General features: G+C 39.8%; 1 protein-coding gene across 9 annotated transcripts in view; it reads right to left on the reverse strand.

The window, feature by feature from the left end:
- The window catches only part of LOC134530695 (homeobox protein homothorax), a 689928-nt gene that overhangs the window by 559097 nt on the left and 112080 nt on the right, over positions 1-18751 (reverse strand). For all 9 annotated transcript variants that reach the window (XM_063365782.1, XM_063365781.1, XM_063365777.1 and 6 more), the window contains exon 5: positions 10522-10572. In XM_063365782.1, the coding sequence (XP_063221852.1) occupies positions 10522-10572 (51 nt within the window). The remainder of the gene's footprint in view (positions 1-10521; positions 10573-18751) is intronic.

Below are 18751 nucleotides of genomic sequence, written 5' to 3' on the forward strand. Positions count from 1 at the left end.
GGCTCCCTTTGTTAACCGCCGCGTAAATGCTAGGCTGTCCACGTGTAACGAACCCGCATTTACTTCTTGTTTCCGAATGGGATAAAAGGAGGGGCGTTTCCAAAACGACACTAGTCTGTCATGAATTTACTTCAATCCATGTTATGAGCTTAATGCCTATTAATCTCTCATTTTAGTCACAATTCGTCAAAAAAAATTCCAGTTTTTGCTGTAATGATATAATTTATTGAGGATCGGCTTCGACTCAAATTCGTGCGGTTGTATTTTCATGTCAAACATTCATTTAAGAGCAATTTTTAGGAAGTCTCAAGCATTGCATATTATGTGTTCTTGCAAAATTGAGTCGTTTAATACTATCCTACACTCTATTTCATATTTGTATTAGAAAAAAAGTTTTTATTTGTCTGATAGCTTCATTGCCACCTTCTAGAATTTCATTTTCTGGGTTTCAGCAGCTGGGCAATACATACAAATTAGTTCGTTAAATTTAAAAAAAAAATGATTTCACAAATATTTAGAAATATGTATAACAAAATAATCTAACATAGCAACTGAAGGCTGAAATTGAAGGTTTTCTTGCCAAGATAAATATTCTAAACATCAAAATATGAAAATAGCTAAGTGAAATTTTCTAATACGAGGCTTGTAGCTTGTTTAACTTCATATAATTTTTTTCCCCCAAGCCATTGTAATGATAATAGAACTTTCAACAATTGGACTTTAATGCTTTGATCGTGCTTATTAATATGCGCAGTTAATACTGGAAATCTATTCAGGGAACGGTTTACAAATATCTAACTATTGGAGGTACTGGGACAACACAGAGCATTAATGCCCGGTTAAGAATCTGAAGCCTGTATTGCTACGAACACTATTTTCTAGTGATACAGTTGTTATCATATAAACGTACAGATTTACATGAAAATTTCTGTTCCCCTCACAAAATAAATTTATAGTATACTACAGGAATTTTCGGAAAACTGAAATGGTTCACCTAACCCCCCCCCCCCCCTCCTCCTCCCTACCCATCGAATCACCTTCCGGATCAAAATTATCGGCTGCACACACTCGCTGGGCGGAGAAGAAGCACATTGGTGGACCCGACATCGGACATCGGTCAGCCAATCCCACGGTTTCCGCGCTCAGATCTTATTCCCTCCCCTTCCTCCTCCCCAGAATCGGGTTGCAGCTGTGTCCCCGCGTTTCTAATGACTTCGCTGTCGTCAAGACTCAAGCCAAAACAAACAGTCGAGTGACTGTAATGAACTGTTCGCTGTAGACCATGATTCGTTGATTAGGTTTACTGGTGAGGGGTTGGGGTAGTATGGGAGGAGAGATGTCACCAGCACAAGCGTGATATCCTGGCTGTATTGCTGGAGGGGATCTCGGTGAGTAGGAGGAAATAAGGGAGGAGGGGGGGAGTACTCTCCCTTCTGTTTACTGTCCAGTTGAGAGCTGTCGACATCCTCATTGCTCGCCTGTTTGCACGGCCTTTAGCAGCGCTGGCGTGAACCGTCTGTCGCTTACTGACAACTCTTTTCTGGAGATGTTGGCGTACACGATTGACGAACATGGACCGATTAATTTATTTTTTTTCTGCTGACGGTTACAATATTGGCTCACAACATGACAGCAGTAATTTCAAATGAAATTTATGTAAACAATGCTACGAGCGCTTTATTACAAATGGTACAACAGACACAAGATTATTGTTAAAAGTTAATATAACCCTAATGGGGATTTTGCCTACCCATCTTGGATTTTTCTGTATTTTTTGCTATAATTTTAATTTCGAACTATTTTCCCTCAACTCGGCATGTGTAGGCATAATAAATCATATCTCCCAGACCTTCTATACCTTGTTGCAATCAAATATTTACTAACGGGATCTAGTCTGTAAGTGCTGAGAGCAAATAACTTATCGCGGGCGACTACAATAATCATGATAATCACACCAGTTTACAGTGCTGACTTCAACAAACAGCCAAATCTAATTCCTTTGACATGTAAACCCAAAATATTTAGCACGGAAGCTTTATTGCAAGCGGTATAAGAATATTGGAAATTACAAGGCGAGGCCTAATCACCCTTCAGGGCCATCAAATATATAATTGCTATTGAAATTACATTTTGAAAAAAATACATATCATGCAAAATTTACTCAAAACATTTTCCTGCGTAATATACAGTTTGTCATCATTTCGATCAACATTACGTAACCAGCACTAAAAAACTGAAAAAGTAAACGAAGATATTTGATTCATAAATATTTGAAATGATAAATGATCGATTATGATCAAGCTAAAGACTATATTTTTTCCCCGCTTCAAATCAATACACAGTTACTTGTTTTAATTTTTGCTAGTTAATTACTTGTACATCATTCTTAGTACAAATAGAATACGGTTTTTAAGAGCACATGAATTTATAATTAAAATACAGTATATTTCTAAGATATTAAGCTACTGAATAGTATCAAATATAACCGTTACTGCTTCGTATTTTGTATTGAAAATTTCCTTGTTTTCCAGATTTTGAAGATACCTTTTCGATTCACTGAGCCAGACCCTGTTAGCCAGAACATGGGAACCCCGGTTTGAATTAATGAACTTTATTATCACTATTCATGTATATGTCTCTTGTGTTTAAATGTCTTGTTAAAATACTTATGCAACTGCGTCAAAGTTGATTCTTTATCTTCGGTACATTTAACGAAATTTCGTGATAATAGTTACAATTGTAAACCAAGGCGCTTATCATTACATCGGCCAATTTTGACCGTAATGTTAGCAAATAGTAACATTATGATTACTTCGTAAGCAGAAAACAAACATCTATGCTTATCATAATTAATCCACGGTAGTACGTCGTACCAAAACTCGAATACGTCGTCGAGGACGCACGCTCTACGTGCCGCGTTTAATCCGGTGTAGCACGGAGAGGCACTTTGGGGCTTGCGTTCGTTCTCTCCCCCCCCCACCCCCACCCCTTGTCAGATTCACCCAACCACGCCCCATTACCGTCGTCGATAATGGTCCTCCCTCGCCGAGGCGTCCTCGGCCCAATGGTGGGCAGGGTGGAGGGGGGGGGGGGGGACAAACAAACAGCGGGAGAAACAAAAGACGGGAGCGTCTGGGAACACGGCGAACAAATGCCGTCTACCTCCTCCGACCCCTCCGGCCGAGTCACGTCGGTGTGCGCCTGGATCGGGGAGAGCGATCTTCGGGATGCATTACCTTCCGAAGGCGAGGCGGATGTGTGCCGACGTCGCCGAGTCGACGGGCGAGAGTCCGCCTTATCGACCCGGCGAGGGTAATCATCCGGCACGCCACCTCGCCGGTCGTCTTCCGAGAAACACCAGCCCGACTGGAAGAATAATACCTACTGCCTACTGTAGTGCTCATGTTAACTAAGAATCAAATTTTAATACATTACCAATTTTTTTATGGTAATTTGTATATTTATTATAACACCTGTATTAAGCACAAACGCATGTAGACCACATTGAATTATTATTTTTCTTAAATTCACATCTGCTAATGGCCATGGGCGTAAATCCCGGAGGCAAAGCAGCCCCGTACTTTTTTTCTCTCTGGAATTTAAAAGCCTTTCACTGTGAAGGCCTACTTAAGCTAGCAAAATCGTAACTGGGAAACGAAAATGTCAAACAGATATTTCAGATACATACAGATATTCGATTTTCGCCCCTGATTCATCCTGCAATGATGCTACATTTCACTCCTTCGATTGACAAAAAAAAATAATGCAGGATTTGAAAATGAAATATAATTAAATTAAATCCACGGAACCGCGTGAGTTAAACATAATTAGGTTTGTGTTATTAGTTCTCCCCTTATTTCTTTTACCACCTTTTCATTATCATTTATAGGTAGCCTAAGTTAAGGAATAAACAAACACTAATAACATCGTTTTAATTATTTTATTGGGTGTTCACGTCTCGGCAACACGAAATAATGAATATCTGGGATATTGAAGAAGGAAGAAATCGACCATGGCCTGTGATACTGAGCCATCCCGGCATTTTTGCCTAGGGCGATTTTGGCAAACTATTGGAAGCCGAGGGCGTAACTAGAAAGATTTTTACCAGGAGAAACAACTCATCTTGGCGACCCCGTTTTTTTTTTCAAACCAACCAAAACCAAAATTTTCTTTACCCGACAAACCCTCAAATCGCCACCACATAGGTATTAATTGCACTATTCCCAATATCTTTAATTCAACTTATACGGTAAATAAATAGAATTTTTGACAGTCGTTTCATTTTTTTAATACATCGCATGTTGGGTAGTACGCGAAAAATACCATTTTTTTTTTTTTTTTTTTAAATTATTTGACGATGTATTATGAGTATGTTTCTTTCAATGAAACTAATTCAGTTTCATCTGCCCTCCGAAGACTGCTATATGCAGTAGTTGAAATTCCTCCGGCAGTTTAGCGCCCGGGGCACGAGCCCCCGCCTGCCCCCTGTGGTAAGACGACAGCAGGTTGTCTCGCCCGGTGCTGGAACACGGGTCCGGCCGGTCCTCGTCGGCGCGCGCAGCGGTTGTCCGCCCACGGCGCGGCGTGACCGAGCGACGCAACGCCAACCACCAGCGCTCACTTCCCGTTCGGCGCGCCATTGTCGGAGCGTCAGCGGAGAGCAATTTCGCCGTCAGCGAGATGTTTTTCTTGTCATCCGTCGAGCAGCATTGTTTACGAAGCTCCGGGGCTTGGTGAAATAGAATTAAAAAAAAAAAGACGCACACAGCAAATGTGCGGAACAGCCCATTGTTAGGGAATTTCACCTTCATGACCTCGCGCATATCGTTACGACTGCAGTAGGCCCCGCACTGTACGGTGACGCTGAATAAGTTACGTGAATATAAAGGAAAACGCGATTCACTGAGATTACGATAAACAAGGTACTAACCGGTGTTGCATAAACTGCGTGTTGGCGGAATTCGCGTAAATTACACCTACATACCCGTTAATTAATGATATTACGTCCTCATAACTAGGAGCGGAAGCCAGGAGAGCCTGGGCCCTCTCTCTGGACTTAAAACACTTTGGACAAATAATGATATATGAGTGGGGTGTTATTCAATTTTTTCGTGTATATTTTGTGTTAGAAGATAATTTTTCGCACAATACACGCAAATTGTATCTTTGTCAAAAAATGGTTCAAATTCAATTCACATTAATAGTTTTTACATGGATATAAGTTTTGCTTCAATCTTTAAAGTCACTGATAATGGCAAAATCACATGCTTGTTATTTTTACCTACTAGAAATAACGTATATAAAAAATAAATATTTTTAAAAGGACAGTATAAAATGCACACGCATTCACCATCTCCTCCCTTTATAAATCCTACAAATTTGAGCCCCTACTTGAAACGATAAATGGGCAGTTGATGACCTCAGTAAAAAAAGAAATGATTTCCAATGATTTACTGTCAAACATTACTTATTTAAAGATTTGCTATTTAAATATCAGAGAATGGTAGATATACAACGTGGTGCAATCACACATCAAGTGATCCTGTAGTATGAAATACAACGGACACATTTGTTTGATCACGCAGAAGAGGTTATATTTATGCAGTTAAACTGTTTTACAGTTCTAAACCATTGTGTGTCATCTGTCTACAGTATATCGTAAAGGGACGTGCAGACATTTAGGTTTCCGCCCTTGATTAGAATACCCTCTCCTTTTCCAGTGCAAATAAATTTTTAAGCGTAAAACACGAAAAATATATATACATATATAACCACAGAATCAACGAGCGGGAGCCCGCGAATTTAGTCGTTGCAATATTTCAGAATTTTTGCAAATAAAGCAAAGTGTATTTGGATATAAGTCTCCTGTTTTATGAAAGGAAAAAAAATAATAGCATACTACTAGGATTGTAATATCTTATATTTTTTAAATGGTGAATAAAGTAGTGTATATAGGTATATGTGTGCGTGTGTTTTCAAACACACTTGTTTTATAAGCACCCAAACCTTCTCTACGCTCGCGCAACGAAAATTCGTCTTTAAACTCTGTCGTAACAAATACATTTGAAACGTTATTATCGCGCAAGAGTTGGCGATCGCCAATCACGAAGGTGACAATGCTCTTGATGTATGTAAAATTGTATGTTATCCTCGCCAGAGCAAGGTCATGAGGGACACTGCCGGCAACACTCGAGACATAAGGGTCTCCTAATAAGAGAGGGTTCCGTGGCAATTAGTTTTACACGGACCTAACTGCGACAAGAAACTGTACTCTCGCCCTAAAAGTAAACGAGTCGCCACCAACGAAAGCGGAACCACAGTGATTTGGATGGTGCCGAATACATTATCCTTTCTTGGTCTCTCATCTGTGAATCGCTAAACGTTCAAGGCTAAATGGACAGTCACGTGATTACATACAAGCACACAGCAGGTTTCTCGGTGACGAAGCAAGGGTCAAGAGTTCAGTCCCCGGAATGGCTATACTCGCATCCGAGTAATCTGAACAGATTTAAAATCTTGTTAAGTGTCGTCTTTCAGTGAAAAAAAAAATTGCATTGAAATATGGCAACATTAATTCAAATATTGTTTTCAATTGAGGCAGCTGTAAACAGTATATTTTAAAACTGAATTTAATCCAAATTTAATTTGTTAGAAGTGACAGTTGGAAACCGTTTGTCAATGTTTCCATTAGTAGGAACGCACCATATTTTGTGCGGCTAAGTCGTTGCCCTAGCGCTTGGGAGCCCACTTTAATCTTTGAACGTTACGTTTACCTTTACCTGTCGACACGGAAATGCCGGTACAGAATCTTTTGTAGTAGCTCGGAAAGATGCCGTACGTCTTTATCTTTATTACAACGCCGTAAAACTACGATAGGGTCGCCGTTGTAAGATCCCCACCGAGGGGCGTCGCGACGATAGGACAGCCCTGAGCGTAGAGGTCACGGGCCGGGTGTGCGTGGTGCCTTTGTCGCCTTACAGTCCGCTGGGGCTCGTCTCAGCACTTTTGGAAACATCCTCGTGAAGAAAAAAATGCCCTTAACTGCATAAAATCCAACGCAAACGTTCCCGGGTTTGCACCCTGACAAGGTGGCAAAAAATCCAAGATATGTAATTAAACGTCTTAACGAGCTTCAAAACAAAACACGCGATTTAAAATTGGTCAAGATATCTTCAAAGCAGTGTCTGTTTACGAAAAGCATTTAAGTTAAGAATACACTGAGAGAGGATGAGAAGTTATGTTTCCGTATTTCTTTATTAAAATGTATTTTAAAAGAGTGAAAATAGCTATGAATATTGTCACTTTGTAGTGATTACACTTTTATTAATAATACTAATAATTTAATACAACTCCAGAATAAAATAATACTCTAATTACATTTGCATGATACCACGCACAATATGATTACATAATAAATTATCATCCTTTTTATTAATTAAATACGTAAATACAAACATATCATTTTTTTAATTTTTTTTATCGTAAAGAATAATGTTTGACAAATGAATAAGGAATGCTCCTTGTGAGCTTGTTATAAAATATGTATGTGGCACAAAACTCTTGCGAGAAATACGGGTGAGAGCCTTGGTGGGAAGCGAGCGATCTGAAGCCTGCCGACGGCATACCGTGCATTGTTTTGTGAGGCACGGTGTACTTTTATTTATTCGGATAATTTGTGATGGTAAACATTTTCCTGGTACTACTTGGAGAGCAGACGACACTTCCCAACAGTGTTGACTGATGGAAGTCGAATAACTACGCAAATAAACAAAATGAATAGGTTTGCTGATGGCTGATAGTCTATTTTAAACTTGACCCAATTTTGTCTGTGGTGTATTAGTCATATACCGACTCGTATCTGATTTTAAGTATATATACATACACACACACATACATATATATCATAAGGTGTCTCTCTGATAAACTAGACTGTCACAAAACCTGCCTTTAATGGTACAGAGCTAAACTATAGTTCAGAAATATGTACACACGCGACGCTCTCATGACGTGGGCGAGCTACAGCCCCGGCAACACCGCAGCGTGGACGGGACGAGGTCTCCTCGCGGACGCTGCACGGGCGCGCGGCGTCAATAAAGGGGGAAGGAAGGATATTTGCGGCGCCGGGCGTGTTGACGTGCCCACCGGTGTCGAAGGGAGCGAGGAGGGGGTGACCGGCCGGCGGGGGCACAAGTGGACAGCCTCTGCGGTCACGTGTATAATCGATAGTACACGCCGCAGCCTGCCGTGCTCGCCGAGATCGCTACACCGGTCGGCGGCGGCACGTACAGCCTGCGTATTGGCTCGCAACAGGTCCCTGCAAAGACGCCATCGGGGCCGCCACGGAGGACGGACATCGGCCGAGCCTTCCGCGCGATTCGAGGCTCGATATGTGAGACGGTGCGTGGCTCACACAGCATCGTTTCAACGCACGAACTACCTACCACGTCGACATGGCTGTAACTATAGCTCTCTAGAAAACATTTAGAAAAATCGATAAAGTACGGTTATACAGTATGGTTATGATGGTTTGGGCTTCCCGGAGGCTAGTGCGGATCCCATGCAACAACGCCACAGCGTGACTGGAGCGCAATATGAAAGATGATTCTAGTAGATGGAAACAAATAATTCTGGGACAAAGTATTTCTTATGGGACTACGGACTGATGGCTTGATGGCTTGATACTCCACTGAACGTGCGTTCCTGGCCCCTGAATATACGTGTCTAGCCAACAACCTTTCGTGCCAGGTCGCTGATTGGACATGTCTAGCTGTTAAATGGACATGTCGTTCACAAACTGAATGTACCAGGCCGCCGATTATGTGTCTGGCAACTGAATAGACATGCCTAGCTACCATCTGGATGTGCCTTGCCACCTACTGAACGTATGTTCTTGGCCATTGAATAGACGAGACTGGCCACCGACTGGGAGTACCTTGCCAACCTGCTAGATGTGCCTGTACAACCTATCAGACGTACCTCGTTAATCGACCTGCATGTAGAACTGCCCTGAAAACACATGTCAAGCCATGTAAATATCTAGCTTAGACTTCTAAGAAAACTGTAGAAATCGTGAAACGTTAGTAATTTCCTTATTGGTACTTGTAGAATTTATGTAATAATTTTATTTTATAATTTTGTTGCTTTTTCCTTTTGAACAGGTCATTTCAATATTAAATTTAAATAAATATATTTTTGACCTGAATTTATATTATTTTGCATCGGGCAAGGATTAAACCAATCGATCGAATAAATAACTTTTTTGGCAAGTGATTTTTTTAATGAATTTAGGAATTTTTCCCGAATTTGTAGATTAAAAATTACGAATTTCCAAGATGGCATCGGTAGCTTTATGACGGCTGATATATGAAGAATTTAACCGGTTTTTTTTTTATTTTATGTCATATTTTATTTAAGAATTTTTTTTACCTGATATTAACTTTTTGCATCGAACAGGAATCGAACAAAGGACAGAAATAAATCGAAACCATATTAATTTTAATAAGATAATTTTTTTGATTATTTTTGAAATTGTTTTCCAAATTTCTTGCTGATAATAAGCAACGAGCGGCGGACACGTCCGAACATATTAGATTCCTCACGATTGGCAAACAAACACGCCAACAAGCCATCAAGCCGTAGTCCCATAAGAAACGGTCTCACCTCACAAGACTCCCTTACAAATCACATTTTGTTTAAGTATTCCGAAAAATGCCTAAGTAAAGCAGCAATTAATGCGTCGGTATTTAAATAAAAGCTAATGATAACGGTGATTGGCACTTTTCATCACACTTTTAACAATTTTATTAATACAAACATGTTTACAAAACAGTGAACACTAACAGCGCAGAATCAGCTAGATACTAATTCCTATCTAATACTTGCTTATTATCTGCAGGTTTTCAGCGAATCTCAGTAAAGCAGGCGATTTATTTCCTAGTCAGTGAAAATGTGTATCTACTAATATGGACAGGTTTTTTCCTAATACTATTTGAAAGAATGCAAATATTTCCTAACAGTGTTTTGAGAAATAAAACATTAATAACTATAGTTACATTTAATTAAATGAATGATAGGCTTTTTAATAATAAGTTAATTTTGTATATGACGTACCTAAAATCACGTTCCTGCAGACATACGTCGGTTTTACAACAACAAAAAAAGCGTGTCAGTATAAAGAAGGTATTGTCAAAACCAAGTGAAACAATTCGATTCAAAAACAGTTATTTGTCAAATAAATTTAAACATTCGACTTGTTCATCGGATGTCTCGCTGATAACCCTACACCCACGTCACAAGGGCGTAAGCTTCAGCCATCACAGCCGCCGTAGCCCCACCACATTAAATGGCTGGCTCAGTTATTTTTTTTTTTTACAGATTGATTTACAAGATGATAATTATTTGAGGTAAATTCACAAACAAGATTACAGTTCAAATAGCAGGAACTTGTTTTAGCCTACACTTTGATTTCTACAGGCTATATCTTAAACTGTTAAATAGTTGAAATATAATACAATATCTCACCTTTTCCAGCTCTAACAGGTGAAACCGAAGTACTTGAATCGCTTGCACCATCTGGAACAAAAGAAAAAAGAAAATTTTAGTGTTAGAAGGTTTTCCATCTCCACACTGTATGAACAAAGTTACACTACAGGCTTGATAACTCATTTAACACCAACACATTATATCTTTTATCAAAGTTTGTTTACCATTGTAACATAACATATGGAAGCTACAATGAGTTAAAAAATAATTTTAAAAAAAATACAATAATCAGATTTTGGATATGATTACCGACAAGGAATTTTGTTAAAAAACAGTCCGTCTTGTTAAAATTCGTTAGTTACAATTTAACGTCTCACTTTTTTTCTATATGAACATTTTTTCGCGCCATCCGCCACAGATGGCAGCACCGTGGTTACACATTTCCGTTCCATTCATGAAATTACTCCTACCGAGAGCTAAGATGTTTACATTTTAAAAATTATACTTGGTAAACAAAACGAAACGGTTATAAACGAATGAAACCGCGAGGTTCCGACAGTAACGCAGTAGCCCTCGCTGCAACGGTCTGAGAGCAGCTCGAACGCAGCGTCTACCCGAAAAGAGTTGGGTTGTCGCACCGAACACGGGCTGCCCTCACCGAGAGGTGGTGGAGGATGGATGAAGAGGAGGAGGAAGGGAGAAAAAAAAAATGAAAGCCACGTACTCTCGAAACGCGGCGCCCATAAATCAGCTCTCAGCTGTTCGCGCCGGCGCGAGCGACGAGCTGAGACGCGCGGCGACAAGACCCATCACTCCAGACGCCGACTACACAAGTGCGCTCTGTGCTCGGTCCCGGCGCGGCCGACCAGCCATTCCATCGGCCTGACACAGTCAAAACACCTAACTAAATTATACTAATTGCCAAAAATATTTTTTTCTTGTCAACCTACAAAAAAAAAGTGGTACATTCTTTGAATGAATTTACTAATTTATTGAAAATTATGTTAACACATTTCTTTGCTAGTTTACACTGTGTGTTATAGAGAAAACCCGAAGAACGGACAAACAAAATATAAATATATTTGTGTATTCATTTTTTTGTTTGTCGTTTTTCATATTTCTCTATGACACACAGTGTAAAATACCATTGGTAAATGTCCAACAGATTGTTTTAAATTAAAAAAAAGTCTAAAATATTGTTTAATATACATTCTGTGCAACATATCGAACACACGGAAGTGTTGAAGCGCAATTGAATTCACACCGGCTCTCGGTGCGAGGAATTTTGGACATGGTTTTTAGGCCTAGTTTATAAAATGCTCAAGAACGTGAGGCGCAAAATGTTCAGCAACCAACATTTTTGAGTAGCGGTTTATAAACTACACAAGCCGCAATAACACAACGCAAGTATTGTTGAACTTAAAATTGTCATGCGTTTTCGCTTGCGTTTCCGACGGCCATATTGGAAGAGAGATGTTCCGAAAACATAGAAGCTCACAATTTTATATTTATTATATCTACACGTGTTTTCACTTGTTAAACTTTCACGAAGTGAAAGTAAATAACCTTTAAATCGTACATGATACATGATAATATTGAATTAGGAAGTATAAAATTGTTTTCTGCTGTTTCAGAATTTTTAGTTGCGACTTGCGTACTTTATGAACAGCCGTGATTTTCATACACTGGTCACGTGTTTGCGTTGTTGCGACGTTGCCTTACTTGCGCAGTTTATAAACCCAACGTATAGTTTAAATTCGTCACGAATAATGTGAAACTTAGTACAACGGTCAAACTTCAAAAAGTGTAAGTGTATATGAATAAAGTTAACTAACGAACCAATCAATAAAAACCTAAAATAAGGGGGTAAGTAACAGGATTATAATTATTTGTACCTCAGGCAGAAACTGGAAGATAAAATCAATGCAATGGCCGGCTTTGTCTTAAAACTGCTCAAATCCCAAGACCATTCCTCACACTCCCAATAATACAGTACAAAACACAAACCACAAACAGTGCCATTTTAATTATTTGAAATATTTTCAATAATAATTATATTATTTAAAATAATAATAACAATTTAAGTAGCTAACACGTTTCAAGATAGGCGTATTCCTTTCTTGGAAATGTTCTTTAAAACGCCTATCCCTTGTCGGAATAGTTACATTATTCGTTACTTATAACACACTCTGGTATGTTTTTGATAATTAGTTGTAAAATCTTAAGTTTAATATTAGCTTCATCTAGGGAAAGAACCTGAGATCAAAAAAGTATTAACGTACTATTAAATAAACTATGCTTTAAGTGAAAGGAATGTCAGGATACTGTTAGTCTTTAAAAAAAAAGTTATGTATTAATGTACCAATACAGAAATTCGAATATTTAGGTCATACGTCACTATAATCACGCATGAATCAGAACTTCACTATGAACAAGAAAGAATATGTATTAAATCACCGTTTAAATCCTTTCTAAAATATTATTAAAAATTAGCATTACTGAGGTCCTGGTTTCGAACTCCAGTCCGTACATATTGACTTCGGATTCCCGCGGTGACCCGAGATCACACCTGGGATGGTTCTTAAATAAAGGTCATGGCCGATTCTATCCCCGAAAAACCCTTGGCAACTGAGTCGTTGAGTGTTACCGTCTATCTCTATCTCTCCCCCTCCCCCCTCTCTCTGTGTGTGTGCGTGCGTGCACAAAAACCGAAGTCAATATGTGTGTATCAATATGGTTATTTTTGCACATATACGTTTTTCGAGATAGTACGGAGTATTTCTTGCGAAAATTGGCGCATAGTTATATATTTAAGCAAATTTTTTAAACCTTGGAAAAGGTAATATAATAATCAATAACGTGACTTTATTTTGGTTTATTAAGCTTATTAATGTGCGTAGTTAATACTGGAAAGTTATTTAAGAAACGGTTTACAAATAACTTAAACTACTGGAGGTACTAGGACAACACAACGCATAAATTCTTGGGTAGGAATCTGAACCCAGTATTACTGCTAACACTATTTTGTAGTGATACAGTTGTTTCCATGCGAATGTACAAACTTACAATTATCTGTAATTTTACATAAATATTATCTGTTCAATTTATAAAAAAAAATGTAAGCGCCACCGGGACCGTAAGAATGACACTAGGCTGTAGGCCTCACCTGGGCGCCGGAGAGAAACGTGGACACGCCAGCAGAAGTGCCGGGCGATCTATCTGCCGGCTGTACCTCGCTACCCCCCCCCCCCCCCCCTTCACTCCTTTACAAAACTATTCAATTCGCCGTCACGGGCGACGCAGAGGCGTCGATTACACATGCATCGCGCGACGTCTGAAGAAAAGAAAGGCCCCCACCCACCACCAACACCTCCCACGATCGCCCGCACAGGTGGAACTCGGCTATCCCATTACAGATCTGAGGTCGCCGTCTCAAGTCACACTCTGGAAGTTATCTTCTCTTGCCTGGCGTCTCGGCAGAGACGAAGACAACCATACAGGGAGATCGGGGAAGGAATCGGGGTCATGGCGTATCTTAGGGTCGTGTAGTTTTTCGCGAAAAGATTTTCAGACCAGCCGTTTGTTTTAAATCTTTGTAGCATTTTTTTTCGTGGTTAGCTGGGTTTATTTCAGGCACATGTCTACTGTCAGCATACTAATCACAGCCATCCAGTTCTGGATGGCCCGAGCAAATAGGTCGCGACTGGAAAAATTCGCGGGTATAATGACCTCCAGGATGGACTCCACGATATTCTGCATACTTGAACAAATGTCACCTCTTCATTGGCTGCTGACGTGTGGGGCGTCTGAACGGAGTAACTTGTGATTCGATACTTCATTGAGAATATTTAATTGGCCCAGAGTCCTCCAGGTTAACAATGAACCAATAGCAGAAGCCTCACAAAGATATAATTTTTTTTTTTAAATTTTAGCATTTCACGAAAGAATCCATGAATTTTTCCTGTCTCTACAAATAAGGCAATGACTTCTCGTAGAGACGGCTGCCAATCACAAGGAAACATTCACTAACTAGCGCAGGCCTACCTTTTTGCAGTCTAATGAGTAAAGATATATTTTCGCGAAAAATAAGCACCTCTAAGCTAAACGATGCGAAGGAAAAAAAAAATGAATTTCAGGAAGGCCGCGACTCTGCAGAACGCGGGGCACGGAGTCTTCCAGCACGCAGCCGACAACGCCGCCGATCAAGAAGGAGGTATGCGGTGTACGAACGATAAGAGGCAGAGCGGCGGAGAGCAGCGGGGATGTTTATAGAGGCAACTGGGAAGGACGGGCACCACTGCACGAGAGGAAGGTTTTGGGGATGAAGGGAGGGGAGAGGAAGAGGAACGCAGCGAGCGAGAGTTTTACAGCCAGCGCAGCGGGAGGGGATTAGCTGATAGCGCGGGGGCAGTAAAACACGTCAGCGAGCCGCCACCTGCGCCGCGCGTCCCGACGCCAGGGCTGAGCCACGACGTCGTCTCCCGTGCTCCCGCACTAATCCTCCACAACTCCCGGAACGCAACTTCCGGGAGAGCGCGGCCGCCTCGTTGCGTCGAAGCTTTGTTTCCACGATGAGTGGCTTGGTGGAACCACACACTGTAGTAGAACAATAACATGGCGAACGCTGACAACACCTGACTGCAGCGATCCTGGCGGCATGGCCTGTAGAACGCCCGCGGAAATTCAAATTTCCGTGTTTTATAATGGGCGTTCTCGGCACAGATTTTCTCTCGTCTTTAGAAATATTGCTACCATCGCGAAAAGAATTTACTGTCCGTATGTTTGTTTTCAAACAGTGTATTCATAATTCAAACAAGTTTTCACAGACTACAAAAAAAAATTGTATTAAAATTCATGAAAAAATGACCTATTTTTAAACATAATAACAAAAGGACAAATATCATACACAACTTTTAACAATGAAACATACTTAACTTTAAAGCTGAGTTTTAAAAATATATTTTTTAAATAATTTCGTGAGACATGATAAATCGTTAATTTCTTAGAATAGGTGCTCATATGGCAAAAAATAGAAAATTCAGAAAATAATAATTTTTTAATGTTTGTGCCCGAAAACACTTTAAGTTATTTTTAATGTCGTTAACATGAACTAACCTACTATTTACAACAAATTACAGCATTTTAAATGTAGCTAACCTAACTTTATTAACTGTTCAATACAGTGAACTATGTATTGGTAAACGCAATGCTCTTTAGCAGTCATCAAACAGAATGAGAGGAACTCAAAAATACAATTTTTAGAATTTTATTTCATTTTTACTATAGCGCTTACTCTATATTAATTACCATTTAATATTTACAAACATATACAGGATTAGCATAAATGATTCATTCGTTTTGAAAAGGCTATATTTTCAAAAGTATATATGTATATACGAGAGCGACGTCTGCGAGATTTGCGGCAGCGTGCGTCACAACGTGTAGCTAATGAAAATGACGAACAACGAGAATACCGATTAGAAGAACAAAGACGTCGAGACGGAAGACATCGAGACGGAAGACGTAGTAGGGCTTTAGAACTTAATAATTGCGTTTTTTTCAAAGATCGTTTAGGTATTTTTAAGTGAACATATGATTTAAAGAGACACAAATAATATAAGTAAACAATTAATTGATTTTCTTGGTCTAACCTCAAACCAAACACTCATTGGCTTAGTGTTGCTTAACAACGCCATCTACTGGCTTTAGTGTTGTGTCGTTAAAGCAGAAGGTTGCTCTCAATAAAAAAAAATTGTATTATTACTCGCCAATACATGTCAGGAAGAGTAATTTATGTTTAAGTTGACTATCGATAAAGTTTATTATTGAAAACACGGATAAAACGACATTTTCTAAAAATGAATCCTAGCTAGATCGATTTATTGCACCCGAAACCCCCTGCATACTAAATTTCATGAAAATCGTTGTTGCCGATTCCGAGATTCAGATTTTATATATATATATATATTTATATAAGAATTGCTCGTTTAAAGATATATATATATATATAAAGAATATACTTTGAAAGCATTAAATGTTGAAGATATGTAACTTCCTTACTTCATACGCATTGAGATTTGTTTCCATAATGGTTGTAGACACATTTTCTTTTTCACAGTTAGAAGAAGACAGCAATACTCCTCTTATTTTAAACAGCGGTTGTGCAAAATGTCACCAAAAAGAATCAAAATTCCGCTTTAAGGAGTGAGAAAGGGTAATGAGAGTTTTTTTTGGAATATTATGTAGGCCATGACATTTCATCAAGCTCGGAATAGAACTTTAAATTTGTAAAAAAACATGCAAACAAATTCATTAAACTTTCATGTGTGTGGGTATATATATATATATATATATGATACATATACACATATTCACGTATACCCAATCAAACATATATTTTTACTAAAAAATAAATCTTATATGGTTTTCAGAATTTTTGTCTTTATCTGATGGTTTCGGCATCATTCGGATTTCAACGAAACTCTTGCTGGCACGATATTTGGCTCACTTGAAACACTGGTCAATGTTTCATTATGAAATCCACTCCTGACGTAGTGAAGTTATTAAGCGGAGATATTGGTTGATAATAATTATAATAATATATTTACAATATTATAAAATTCTAACAACTAAGTAGTAAGAATTGGTATCTTTGGTTGTGTATGAAAAATATTAACTCCAGAGCCAAATAAAGCAGGAGGTAAGAATCTCAGAAACCATCGAAAACACGCATAAATCTACTTGATGTTAAGATATTGGCTATGAATCATAAACAGACTAAAATTACAAAAAACTCTGCCGTTTCGCAAAATTCCAACCATGAAGAGCGCCTAATGCCAAGGGACACATGCGGTGTGAGTGCTTCAGGAAAAACAAAGCTATTTCAAAATTACTCAAGATATCCGGGTGAGGTCTGTTTACGAAAAGTATTTAAGAATTAGCTGAGGGCCAAAAAATAGCTTTGGTTTCGGATTCATTTTTAAATTGTATTTTCAGAAGAATTAAAATGGGTAAGAGGCGTGTACTCAGGGTATTTTTAGGCATGAAACAACCTGTACAGATTCATGAAAGCACTTAGGGCGAAGACTGCGCGCCAGTTCATAGCCTTGCGCCGAGAGGCGACACCGCGCTAGAAGCACCAGCGAGCGTCGCGCTTATCATCCCGCCTCACCAACACACGTACACCCCGACTAAACGGGCCCCTTAAGTTAGTAAGCAATGAGGTGAATTTAGGTTCATAAAATAAATTAATATCACTGCACATACTGAAGAGGTTCAAAAATTTACCATTAATTAAATACATTAAAAAAATGTTTTAGTGTGCATTTTCAGCGGTCAGAAATAAGGGTACGATTCCCGGAGGAGTTAAACTCTGATTTCCTTTGCAAGTGGGGAAACTTGGTGGAGGAATTCTGTGAGCCGGATGGTTTCCTCGTGGTACTCCCGTTTTCCCACACTTATCAACTCCTTTGAAGTTTGGTTCTTATCTTGTCAAACGTCGACGTCGACGAAGCGTTGCGCCCTGGTAACTGACTGCGCGACACGGCTTGGCGAGTGATCGGGCCCCAGGCCCCCCCCCCCCCCAGCCCCAAGAGCCGCGCTGCCTTCTGGAGGGGAAGGGGGGGGGGGGAGGCAATATACCAAGAGGCGCTTATCTGCGTGGAAGCACGCGAGGCGAGGCGGGGCAAATATTGGCCGCTGTCATGTACGCAAACAGAATTAAGAGTGCTACATACCTTATCACAACGCACACTACACCGTCTGAACAAAGGTAGTCGGTTCGGCCTGGCGCGGCCGTCAAGATGACGATATACGACGCGCCCCCTTCTACTTCCCCCCACCCCCCTCACTTTTTCGAGAGCCGGCCTGCCAACCATCCTTCTGCCCGACGTGTCGAGGAGGGTGTTGCGAGGGATTCCCTGCGCCCACTCCCCCAACCCCCGCATCAGACCTCATACGAGCTGTGTCCCTTACCCCTAAACTGACCACTCGTGTATAGGAGTCCACCTACCTAGGGGCGTGTATGTGTGTTCTCGTCCTGCGCAGGACAACTATGGGGCTTTCAGAGCCGACCCAAACTTATTATAGCTTAGAAATCAAGATTAATTATGTGGTACTATCAAAGATCTTACCGGGAGTTTCATACCTAAAACGTATTCTGAAAACTTACTTTTCATCCACTGTCATTATATATATACATATAATACATAGACACACACATATATACACACACGCACACATCGGCTATGCACAAAGTTAATAACTAAAT

The sequence above is a fragment of the Bacillus rossius genome, chromosome 3, assembly GCF_032445375.1.
Source record: "Bacillus rossius redtenbacheri isolate Brsri chromosome 3, Brsri_v3, whole genome shotgun sequence".
Lineage (NCBI taxonomy): Eukaryota > Metazoa > Arthropoda > Insecta > Phasmatodea > Bacillidae > Bacillus > Bacillus rossius.